The sequence below is a fragment of the Mobula birostris genome, chromosome 4 (genome assembly GCF_030028105.1).
Source record: "Mobula birostris isolate sMobBir1 chromosome 4, sMobBir1.hap1, whole genome shotgun sequence".
NCBI lineage: Eukaryota > Metazoa > Chordata > Chondrichthyes > Myliobatiformes > Myliobatidae > Mobula > Mobula birostris.
Genome location: NC_092373.1, coordinates 197109649 through 197123097, shown reverse-complemented (window position 1 = coordinate 197123097; position 13449 = coordinate 197109649). Strand labels below are relative to the sequence as shown.

Below are 13449 nucleotides of genomic sequence, written 5' to 3'. Positions count from 1 at the left end.
AGATCAGCTTTTATTTGTCATGTGTATCAAAACACACAGTGAAATGTGTCCATAAGACCATAAGACAAAGGAGCAGAAGTCAGCCATTCGGCCCATCGAGTCTATTCCGCTATTTTATCATGAGCTGATCCATTCTCCCATTTAGTCCCACTCCCCCACCTTTTCACCATAACCTTTGATGCCCTGGCTACTCAGATACCTATCAATCTCTGCCTTAAATACACCCAATGACTTGCCCTTCACTGCTGCCCGCGGCAACAAATTCCATAGATTTACCACCCTCTGGCTAAAAAAATTTCTTCGCATTTCTGTTCTGAATGGGTGCTTGAATCAAACCAGCAAGGACTGTGCTGGGCAGCCTGCAAGTTATCTCCACACTTCCAGCATCAACACAGCACACCTTTAACTCACTAATTCTAACCATATGTCTTTGGAATGTGGGAGGAAACCGGAGCATCTGGAGGAAACCCACACGGTCACGGGGAGAACCTACAAACTCCTTACAGACGGCAGCGGGAATTGAACCCCGATCTTACAGCTGGCCCAGTGATAGTGTTAAGCTAGCTGCTACACTACAGTGCCGAAACGTGTCCCTGTGGCACTCAGTGATGCTCTGGGATGGGGAGGCAGTTGCAGGGGTCGTTGCCCCTGGGGTGGCAGGAGGACACAGTGCATGTAATGGCTTCCCCTGGACGGCAGAGGAAGCTGCATCTCTGTCGGGGAAGGGACACGAGTGAGACCCACACTGAGACAGGAGGGGAGTGGGTCTACTCCTGGACTCTAAGTGGGAAAGATTGAGGGTAATAGCCACACTGAGGAAAGGGAAGAGTGCTGCTCATGGGTGGGGGGGGAGGGGGAGAGTGTGGGGGTTGTAAACAGAGCAGTCAGGTGCACTGTCTCAGTTGTGGATAGGAAATGGAATGTTCTATGCACCTGAGACAATAGCGGGATTCCTCATTTGCTCTCACCCTATCAGAGTCTTACCCCCGTAATCCACCCATCCCTTCCCCACCTTCCCCAATGCAGAAAAGAAATTTCTTTTCCCTGGTTCCCCAGTTCTGATGAAGGGTCTCGGCCTGAAACATAAACTCGGATTTTTTCTCTCTCCACAGATGCTACCTGACCTTCTGAGACTTTCCAGCATTTTGCTTCAGCATTCCAGCATCTCCAGTCTATTTTCTAATTTAATACTGGCTGTGCTTTTGCCTGTCTAGGTGCTGAGCTTTCGGAATCCTTTCCAAATGACGCAGGAGATTAGGTGTGGAAAGAGGAATAAGAAATTAGATCAGCAGTTGTCAATTGGACCCCTCAAATTTGCTCCGTCTTTTATTGAGATTGAAGTGCCATTTTCGGTCACTGTCCCAATTTTCTTTCATTCTGTTTCTCCATCGTTGAACCATAGAATGATACAGCAAGGAAACAGGCCCTTTGGCCCACTTCTCCCATGCTGACCAAGATTCCCACCTGATCTAGTCCCAATTTCCCGCATTTTGCCCCATATCCCTCTAAACCGGGGGTTCCCAACCTGGAACCCATAGACCCCTAGTTTAATGATATTCGTCCATGGCATTAAAAAAGTTGGGAAACCCTGGTCTAAAACTTTTCTGTCCATGAACCTGTCCAAGTGTCATTACACTTCCACGCTGAACCACTTCCTCTGGTAGTTCGTTCCATTGCTGCACCACCCTCTGTGTGAAAATGATTCACTTTTAAATCTTTCTCCTCTCACATTAAAACTATGGTTTCTGCTTTTATGATTCTCTCTCCATAGAGGAAAGACAAGACTGAGTGCCTTCATCCCATGTAGCCCCTCATAGTTTTATAGAGTCACTCCTCAGTCTCCTCTATCCCAAGGTATAAACTCCCAGCCTGCCCAACCTCTCCCTACAACTCAGACACTCTGGTCTTGGCAACCACCTTGTAAAACTTTATGGCACTTTTCCCAGTTCAATAAACACAACAGGTTCTGCAGATGCTGCAAATCCAGAGTAACACAAGTCCCAATGAAGGGGTTTGGGCCTGGAGCATCGAATCTTCATCCCTTTCCATTGTTGCTGCCTGACCTTCTGAATTCCTCCAGTATTTTGTATCTGTGTGTCTTGCAGTTTAATGACATCTTTGCTATAACAGGGTAACCAAAAAGTGTACACATTACTCATTGTGTATCCAAGTCCTGAAGGAACTTATTGAATCAGCACTTCCTAATGGGACAAGGAATTCCAAAGGCTCACAACCATCTGAGTGAAGGAATTCCCCTTCATGTCCTGAACAGCATATTCCTTATTTTCAAACTGTATCTCCAGTAGTAGACTCATAGGTCAGAGAAATATTATTGCAACATTTCAACCGTCAAACCCTGTGAAATTTTTATAAGTGTGATGGATATTCACTTTCCAGGGCCTGAGAGACTAACTGCTAAACTCGGCTTTCCAGCACAGCAGCATGGCCTTTCCCAAGGTGTCAGAATTATTGGAGATAAGCTTTTGACAAATATTTTTTGTTCATTTTTTTGTTGTAATCATATACGAGTCTTCAACCCTCAATATAAATTGCAAGCAGCAATCAGTTTGCAAAGTGACCAGGAGGCATATTGTCTTCATCAGCCAAATTCAAGAAAATGGGGTTATGTCACTTAGCACATTAAACACGGATACAAGCTGCAGTGTTGGTGTACTCAGAGGGTCAGCCCTCACGGCATTAAATGTTGATGTTTGGCATCTCTGTTGCCAGAAGCTTTTAAGACCATCCGTGTGAGTTACTTTGTCTCAGCAAAGATATCTGGTAAACATCTGGGAAAGATATCTGGGCACCATGGTGGTGTAGTGGTTAGTGTTGTGCTATTAAAGCTCAAGGTGGCGCAGTTTGGAGTTTAATTCGGGCACCATCTGCAAGGAGTCGCTGTGCGTCCTCCCCATGGAAAGCACTAGTTTTCCCTGGCTACTGCTCAGCTTTCCTCCCACAGTCCAAAGATGAACCGGGTAGGTTAAATGGGCATTGTAAACTGTCTCATGATTGGGTTAGTGCTAAATGGGCATTGTAAACTGTCTCATGATTGGGTTAGTGTTAAATGGGCATTGTAAATTGTCTCATGATTGGGTTAGTGTTGAATGGGCATTGTAAATTGTCTCATGATTGGGTTAGTGTTAAATGGGCATTGTAAACTGTCTCATGATTGGGTTAGTGTTAAATGGGCATTGTAAACTGTCTCATGATTGGGTTAGTGTTAAATGGGCATTGTAAACTGTCTCATGATTGAGTTAGTGTTAAATTCGGGTTGCGAGGAATTGCTGACTCAAAGGGACAGAAGGCTGCACTCCGCACTGTATCACTAAATAAATAAGTAATAAAAATCACGCAGATGGTGGGATCTAGAAGAAAATAATATAAATATCAGAGGCATTGGGGAAGGTTAGGAATGACAAGGAGAACAACAGAAAGAAAAGCTACAATTCATTCCTCAACCTTCTGTTTCTGCGATAGAGGACTTGTTCATCTGCAATTCGTAAGAGTTGTACCTGTGTTTGTTAATTCTTTGTAAATATTTTGCAATTCAGAAGTCTTTTATAATTTAGAAATGCTCAGTGAGTGTTAAAAGTGTGTCAGAATGTATATCATTAAAAAAATAACTGTGTTTAAACTACTTTGTCACCCAGAAGCATCTCCTCCTTGGTAGGGAGGGATGATCCACCACACAGGCAGTGGGTAATTGGCAGCTAGACCACACTGCAAAGGCTAGACATGGAAATAAATTAGTCATTGACACAGTATAACCTTCCTGTTGTGAGGGTAACTGTAGATACCTACAGTACTGTGTAAATGTCTGGGGTACATAAGACTTTTGCACAGCACTGTTTGTCAATGTGAAGCAGAGAGCAAGTTTGCAAATCTTGAAGGAGCAAAGGATTCTGGGAATGGCGAGGGTGGTGGTCTGCAGGAGGGGTGTGGGACTAGTGGCAGAGGAGTGTCACAAGTGGGTGCAGACACATCCAGCCCGGAAACACCAGGCCAGGTTATTTGATTCCAAACAATTCGTTTATTGATCATTACAAAATGAATACTTTGGTTCTCCCCACTCCCTCTCCTTTTCCCCAACCATGATTCCCCTCTCCCTGCCCCCTTCCCTCTCTCAGTCCACAACAGAGACCCATATCCGAATTAGGTTTATCATCACTCAGATATGTCATGAAATTTGTAGTTTTTTTTTGCGACAGTGGAACAGCGCAATATATAAAACTACTAGAGTTCTGTGCACATGTGCTAGACACCCTGGCAAAATGTATGTGCTTAAGACTTTTGCTCAGTACTGTATATCAGATAGGGCTTAAAATCTTCTTTTGATTTCAGGGCTTTGAGGAGAGGGACCCCGATACCACCACCTAAGTTTCACTCAGTGATACACCTTTAAAAAGGAAAATGCTTTAACAATTCTAAAGGCTGCCAGTGTACGTTGGTTAATGGCAAATAGTACATATAGCAATCTGAATCCCTGAAGAAAGAGATGGTTTCTTTAGATAAGGAAAGGAACTAGAAAATGAGGAAGGAAAATGAAAGTGAAAGAACAAAACTAGAAGATAAAATAATGAAACCAAAAGGAAAAGAAATTGAAAGTTAAAGAAAGTAAGTCAAAGATTATAAGAATGAAACTGGAGGCTAAAGAACGAAATTGGGATGTAAAGAATGAAACTGGACAGTAAAGAATGACTCTAGAAAGTAAAGAATGAAATCGGAGGCTCAAGAATGAAACTGAAAAGATAAGAATGAAACTGGAAGGTAAAGCATGACATTGGAAAGTGAGGGATGAAACTGGAGAGTGAGGGATGAAACTGAAGAGTGAGGGATGAAACTGGAGAGTGAGGGATGAAACTGGGAAGCGAGGGATGAAACTGGGAAGCGAGGGATGAAACTGGGAAGCGAGGGATGAAACTGGAGAGCGAGGGATGAAACTGGAGAGTGAGAGATGATACTGGAGAGTGAGGGATGAAAACTGGAGAGTGAGGGATGAAACTGGGAAGTGAGGGATGAAATTGGAAAGTGAGGGATGATACTTGGGAAGTGAGGGATGATACTGGGAAGTGAAGGATGATACTGGAAGCAGAAAAAAACAACTAGATGTTAAGGAAAGAAAGTAGGTTCAAAATGAAACTGGAAACTTAAAAACATACTGAAATTGAAGAATGAAACTGGATGTTAAACAAAGAAATTTGAAGCTAAAATATAGAAACTAAAGAAATTGGAAACTAGAAAAATGTAATCTAAGGAAATAAAGAACCGAAGTTTAAACTATTGTTTGTACAAACTTATACCACAATGCCATAAGACATAGGAACAGAATTAGTTCATTCGGCCCACTGACTCTGCCCTGTTATTCCACCATGGGTTTACTATTCCCTTCAGCCCCATCTCCTGCCTTCTCCCTGTAACCCTTGATGCCCTGATTAATCAAGAACCTAGAAACCTCTGCTTTAAATATACCCTCATGGTAGCTCTAACCTGAAATATTATGATTATTTGATTTTAGGGAAAAAATAACTTTAAGCTGAGCTGAAAATGTCAATTCACATGCTGCTACATTGGGGTTGAATGAGAATGATGGGAAGTGGTGCTGGGAGCAAAAAGATCAGTGGGGAAGAGTGGGGAAGGTAGATTGCAAGGTGGTATCAGGAGAACTGAGTGTGCCTCTGGCTCAGCAAGAGGGGTCACATAATTATATTTGTTTTCCTGATTGAGTCAGGGCAAATGAACTAAGCATCAGTGTGGAAACATTCAGGTGGCAGTGAACATAACGTCATGAAAGTTCCTTAAGGATGTCATAGCTGAGGGTGGTCGTGGGGATAGGCTCCCACTGCCTATTAAATACTCCCAATAGCATCTCAATTATCCTCTGACAACCAAGTCCAGCTCCTGCCCTTCACATGTGGCTTGGCTACTAAGTCCGTTGAAACCATTTCTACTGAACAGAAGGGCAAAGGCAGTTTACTGGCACCTTAAAACCAGTTATTCCGGGCAAACGGAGCTCATCAGCCTGTGGTTGGCAGCTCAACTCGGAGAAGGAAAACTCTGATCTCAGGCCTCCGCTGCCTCACGACTGTACCCACTCGTGGGGAAGGCTGTTGGAGTAAACTCCGAGGAAAAATCCGGGGCTGGAGTCCCTAAGGCAGTCCGATGTTGAGCTCAGTGTTGACTGGCAACTCCTGTGACACCGCTGGTGCCAAGCTGTGTCAGTCTCTGCCATTCCTTTGGGTTCATCAGCTGCGTGGAGAGGGGGAGCCCGGTACATGGGCAACAGCTTGCTCACCACATCATACTGCCCTGGCTTGCGTAGCACAGAGACAGCTGGGATGCAACGTCAATGGTTGACCCCAGCCGATGGAGGGGCCTCAATATCATGAAGTTTACAATAACTATACAAAAAGTTGTCCAGCACTTTAAAATGAAAGGCCAAATGGAGAACGGCCAATTTCAATGAAATGAGAACAGATCTGGCCTAGATAAACTGTAATGAGAGCTTGGCAGGCAAATCTGGAATTGAAAAATGGGAGACCCTTAAAGTTTCTGCTGCAGTCTAGGTATTGCCAAAAGGGAGGAAAATAGAGAAATTAAAAGACTCAGCTCGATGAATGAACAAACAGGTAGAGAATAAATTAGAGCAGAATAAAAGAGCAACAATGGTCTTGTTGCAGGGTCTCAGCCTGAAATTTGGACCATCGATTTGCCTCTACAGATACAGCTTTTGGGTTCTTCCAGAATGTTGTTTTATCTCCAGATTCCAGCATCTGCAGGTCTGGTATGTAACAGGTGCTGGGTTGAAATACTCTCGAAACCAGAAAGTTCTCAAGGTGAAGTAAGAGAAGAAAATGAGGAAGGTAGTGACAGACAATGTTCCCTCTAAATTTTCATAGCTGTGCGGACCGACTGTTGCTATGATCAAGAATTTTTCCATGGCCTGAAAACCGCGCGGTATTTTAATGTGTAGCATTATATAAAAGAAAAGTCCAACTGCACGGCAGCAAAGGTGATGTGTACTGCAGTTTCTGCGTGGCTGCACACCCGCACGGCTTATAATATCATAATATTCATTTAAAAGGTGGGTCTAAAACAGGAGTTCCCAACCCAGGGTCCACAGACCCCTCGGTCAATGGTAAAAGTCTAAGGCATAAAAACTGTTGGGAACCACTGGTTAAAAGGAAATTGAAAAATGATATGGGCATGTGAATAGGCAAAGGATTGCAAGATGAGAGGTGGAGCTAATCAGACGCATACACACAGAGACAGAGGACATGTCTGAGGTGAGAAATAAATATTTCACACCAGTTTTCACCGGCAGATATGTATGCTGGGTTATAAGCCAAGGGAGATATAACTGAGATTCTAGAGTGGCTAAAATCTGATATAAAGGAGTCACCATCATTATGTGCCGTGTCGTACGACGTGGACGATCACGGTTTTTCATCTGTCTTTAATCTAAGACAGCTCTTCTTATTCATTTCTTTATCCATGACCATGATTGTTCTTGACAATTTTTTCTACAGAAGTGGTTTGCCACTGACTTCTTCTGGGCAGTGTCTTTACAAGACGGGTGACCCCAGGCATTATCTATACTCTCCAGAGATTGTCTGCCTGGCGTCAGTGGTCACATAACCAGGACTTGTGATTTGCACCAGCTGCTCGTACGACCATCCACCACTTGCTCCCATGGCTTCATGTGACCCTGATCGAGGGAGACTAAGCAGGTGCTACACCTTGTCCAAGGGTGACCTGCAGGCTAGTGGAGGGAAGGAGCACCTTACACTTTACCCCATCACCCCCATGGTAAAAAAAAAAGCCCTTTGGCCCATCAAGTCAATGCTGACAATCTTTTGCCTAGCCCAATTGACCTACACCCAGACTATAACCCTGCAAACATTCCCCATCCATGTACCTATCCAGACTTACGTTAAGTGATTCAATTGAATCCACATCTACTACTTCCCCTGGCAGGCCACTCCACACTCACATCAACCCCTGAGGGTGGTGAACAACACAGAAGTTCAGCTGCACTCACTGAGGAAACATCTGGACCAGAAGCAATGTATCTGAGCTTGCTGGAGGAAGTGAAAGAGGAAATTACAGAATCCTTGAACATAACCTCCCAGATTATATCATGTAGCTGTATGCAGTTTTGGCCATCTAATTATAGGAAGGGATGCAATTAAGCTGGTATGGGTGCAGTAATGATTCACAAGGATGATATCGGGACTGGAAGACTTGACTTTTAAAGTGAGGCTGGACAAGCTGCAACACACATAAATATTGCTGGTGAACGCAGCAGGCCAGGCAGCATCTATAGGAAGAGGTACAGCCGATGTTTCAGGCCGAGACCTTTCATCAGGACAAGCCTCATCTGTTTTCCCTAAAGGGTGTAGGAGAGTCAAAGCTGATCTTATAGAGATTTAGATAATCGTGATCGCAAGTCTTTTTCCCAAGGTAGGGCAAACCAGTGGGCATTGGTTGAAGGTCAGAGGGGAAAGATTTAAAGGGGACATGCGGGTCAATATTATTCACACAAGGGGTGGTGATTTGCCAGAGGAAGTGGTAGAGGTGAGCAGAATAACAATGTTTAGAGACAGTTGAACAGGTACATGGATAGGAATGATTCAGAGGGATATGGGCCAAACATGGGCTAACGGGGATAGGCATCTTGGTTAACATGGATGAGGTGGGTTGAAGGTTCTCTTTCCACACTGTATTATACCATGGTTCAATGATGAATAAAGAAAGTCAAAGGATCCTTTGTGTGTGCTATACTCTCCGATGTTTGATGGGTGATATTAATTCAGCACAGCGATAGGAGCTCAAGCTGAGACCTGGGTCCATCTGGGACATCCTTCCACCTAGTATTACACCAGGGGAGATCCAAGTTCAGGATAACTATCACTTATCAGCAGCCTACCTTAATAAGACTGGATCAAAGATCATTGCCACATCTTGAAGGACCGTCGGCAAGTACTTGAGGGAAGCTCCCTGGAATGGGAAGAGAAAGGGAATATGATTAGGTTAGAGGGATATCAGGACTTCATGCTGGTCAATCAATGACAACCACTCACTTTTAGTCTAACAGTACAGAAGGATACCATTCAGCTCACTGGGTCTATACCAGCCCCAAGGTCAACAAGCCCATTAAGATCATACAGTATATCCACGTAGCCATACAACTTATTCCCTTTCAGATGTTGAACAAATCCCCTCAGAATTTTTGCCAAAATCCATAAGTTCACATATCTTTCCACTGTTAATGACATCAGAGACTCACTGTGCTCATACAAAAGCAGGTCAATTTATTAGAGTATAGACAGATTTTCTGCCAATATTATCTCCTGGTTTACTGGAGACAAGACATTGCAGATGCTCGAATCGGGAGTAACACACAAGATGCTGGAGGAACTCAGTTGGTCAGGCAGTATCTGTGGAGGGATACAGCCACACCAACGATCTCAACACAAACAGCTCATTTCCCTTCTCACCTCTCCCCATTCCCACCAGGGTCGTCACTCCACCAGATGGAGGCTGAAAGCTGCAAGTCAGATTTATTTATCCCAGGTACATTGAAATATCCAGTGAAGTGGATTGCTCATGTTAACAACCAATACATCTAGAGGTGTGCAAGTGCCATCACTCATCCTGGTGTCACCATAGCAAGCCCACAATGATTGGCAGAACGACACAGAACACAATAAGCAACAAAACAACAATAGCAAACCAAGCCCCTTTCCTCTCTCCCACCCACCAATAGACACAGACAGCCCTCCAGCTCTGGGCCTTCTGTCTCCAGTCTCTGGGCTTTGACTTCCATTCTTCCAATCAAGCTTCAGGCTTTGATCTTTGGTATTAGCCTTTGGATTAGCAGATAACGGAACCCTGAACTCCAGGCTCAAAGTCCAGGTGCACCGAATGACCAGCCCTCGTGTCTCCTGCTCAACTTTACACTCAACGTCAGTAAGACCAAAGAGTTCATTGTGGACTTCAGAAAGGGTAAGATGAGGGAAAACACACCAGTTCTTATCGAGGGATCAGAAGAGGCAAGGGTGAGCATTTTCAAGTCCCTGGGTGTCAACATCTCTGAGAATCTATCCTAGGCCCAACACAGCGATGCAGTTATGAAGAACTGCGGCTCTGTACGGTGGCTATTTTTCATTAGGAGATCTGGTATGCCACTAAAGGCACTTAAGATTTCTACAGAAGTACTGTGGACAGCTTCCTAACTGGCTGCATCACTGTCTGGTACTGGGGGGGGAGGGGAGGCACTGCACATGATTGTAATAAGCTACGTAAAGTTGTGAACTCAGTCATGGGCACTAGCCTTCGTAGTTTCCCTGATACCTTTAAGGAGCGATGCCTCAAAAAGGCAGTGTCTATCATTAAGGACCCCATTACCCAGGATATGCCTTCTTCTCATTGCTACCTTCAAGGAGGAGGTACAGGAGCCGGAAAACACACATTCAATGATTAAGGAATAGCTTCTTTCCCTCTGCCATCAGATCTCTATGAACGTCCTTCACCTGTCCATTTCAGTGGCCTTCTTGCACAGGCAGAGATCTTGCCTGCCAATGTCCTTCGCCCCCACCCCCCACCCCCCACCAAGTTCACCATGTGCTGACTCGGGAGTTGATGGGCAGCTCACGGGTGTCCTTTTGGTGACATTGGTAGGGAAGCTGACATTGAATGAACTCAAAAGGGAATCCACGTGTGGGCTGCCTTCAGCATCTGTCATCCGCTACCATTTCATCCTCCCCCACGTTGGAAGGGTATTCAGGCATCCTTCTCATTCACAACTCATTGCCAGGACATGAGCGACTGGGTTTCATGAGAGGTTGGGCAGGCTAGGGCAATATTCTGTCGAGGGCAGGAGACTGATATTTAATATTAAAGATGGGTAAATGCTATTGGAATGGGGTGTAGAGCTGTTATTTTTTGTGTTGTTTAAATTTCCTGGTAAACCTGTAATATGATAAAGTAAGAACTGGAAGGCAACTTTGAATAAGGTGGGACAGCAGAAACCTGATTGGTCGAGGACCAACCAATCAGGAAGGACGTATGATGAGAATTGAGTATATATACCACTGGACTAGACATGTCTCGGCATCATCCCTTATAAAGTTGGTGGAGTTTGTCATTGAAACGTTAGTTAAAATCGACACTTGAACCCAGCTGGAAGTCCAAGAAGGATTTATGCTTCACATATGCCAGGAAAGCACTCAATCCTTTTTTTTAAAAAAACTTTCCTATGTTTGCTTGTATTTTTATACAGTACTGTGCAATAGTTTTAGACATATATATATATATATATATATATATATATATATATATACACACACACATACACATATACACACACACTGTATGTTAGTGATGATAAACCTGACACTGATATGGGTCTCTATTGTGGACTGAGTGGGAAGGGGGCAGGGAGAGGGGAATCACGGTTGGGAAAAGGGGAAGGGAGAGAGGAGGGAGCAGGAAGCACCAGAGCGACATTCTGTAATGATCAATAAACTAATTGTTTGGACTCAAATGACCTTGCCTGGTGACTCAGGGCTGGGTGTGTCTGCACCTACCCCTACCCCAGCACTGGCACTCAGTCCCTGCCACCTGTCCCACACTCCTCCCGCAGTACTCCACCCTCCCCATTCCCAACATTCTTTGCTCCTGCCAGATTTAGGAGATTGCTCTCCGTTCCACATTGACAAATACAGTACTGTGCAAACGCCTTGGGCACCCTAGCTGCAGTACGTACATAGGTGCTGCTCCTTTGCCTTATGGTCTTACGGCTCAATATACAGTACTGTGCAAAGTCTCAGGCACATATATAGATATAGCTAGTGTGCTTAAGACTTTTTCACAGTACTGTAATAATATGTATTGCACTGTACTGCTGCAGCAAAAAAAAATCATGACTACTGTATACATGCAACTGTTCAAGAGATGTAGAGATGTTGAGATGTTGAGAGTCACGAACAAAAGTCAATAGTTACGGGGTTGGCCATTTAAAAGTGAGGTGTGTAGAAATTCTTCTTTACAAAATCTCTGGAATTCACTACTCCAAAGGTGATGTGGGTTTGATCATAGCAGTTACAAGGATATTGTCAGGACATGAGGACCTGAGTTATAAGGAAATTTTAGATCTTTATTCCCGGAATGAGGGGAATTTTGATAGAGGTATACAAAATTGGGTGGTGTGGTGGAGATACGGCGCTACCACAGGAGGTGTAAGATGCTCCTTCCCTCCGCTAGCCTGCAGGTCACCCTTGGGCAAGGTGTAGCATCTGCTTAGCATCCCCCCCCCTCCCCCCAGTCGGGAGCACGTGAGGCCATGGGAGCAGGTGGTGGATGGTCCTATGAGCAGCTGGTGCATATCACAAGTCCTGGCTATGCCACCACTGATGGCAGGCAGACAATCTCTGAAGAGGATTGATAATGGCTGTGGTCTCCCATCTTGTAAAGACACAAAACACAAAATAATCTGCAGATGCTGGGGACAAAGCAACACTCACAACTCGCTGGAGAAACTCAGCAGGTTGGACAGCATCCGTGGAAAAGATCGTCCTGACGAAGGGATCCGGCCCAAAACGTCGACTGATCCTTTCCATGGATGCTGCCCGACCTGCTGAGTTCCTCCAGCATTTTGTGAGTGTTGTAAAGACACTGCCCAGAAAAAAGTTTGCCAGGAACAATTATGGTCATTAAAAGACTATGGTCATCTATGTCATATGACACGGCACATAATGATAATGATGATGATACCAAATTATGAGAGGTAAAGATACGGCAAATGCAAGCAGGCCTTTCCCACTGAGGTTGGGGGAGACAAGAACAAAAAGGTCATGGGTTAAGGGTGAAAGGTGAAATGTTTAATGGGAACATGAGGGAAAACTTCTTCACTCAAAGGGTGATGTGAGTGTGGAATGAGTTGCCAGTGAACATGCTGCATATGGCTTTGACTTCAATACTGAAGAAGAATTTGGCTTGGTTCCTGAATGGGAAGGGTATGAAAGGCAATGGTCCAGGTGCAGGTCGATGGGACTAGGCAGAATAACAGTTTGGCATGGACTAGATGGGCAGAAGGGCCTGTTTCTGTACTGTAGCGCACTATGACTCTGACTCTTAAGTAGCTAAGGCAGATTTTTAAAGTAGGTCTTAAATATCAGGAGAAATGTGCAGAAAGGGAGTTAAAGACGGGTAGAACAATCAGATATTGAAAGTCCAGGGCAGGCTTGAGTAGCTTACTTCAGTTGATACTTTCTTAGTGTTGTGAGATATGTGACACCATATGGCCAAGGAAATGACCAGAAGTTATATGCTACACACATAAAAGTTGCTGGTGAACGCAGCAGGCCAGGCAGCATCTCTAGGAAGAGGTGTAGTCAACGTTTCAGGCCCAGACCCTTCGTCAGGACTAACTGAAGGAAGAGTGAG

General features: G+C 44.5%; 1 protein-coding gene across 1 annotated transcript in view; it reads right to left on the bottom strand.

The window, feature by feature from the left end:
- LOC140196859 (dedicator of cytokinesis protein 2-like) overlaps positions 1–13449 on the bottom strand; it is a 1243024-nt gene that overhangs the window by 836128 nt on the left and 393447 nt on the right. The window contains exon 24 of the mRNA XM_072256747.1: positions 8930–9000. Within this exon, the coding sequence (XP_072112848.1) occupies positions 8930–9000 (71 nt within the window). The remainder of the gene's footprint in view (positions 1–8929; positions 9001–13449) is intronic.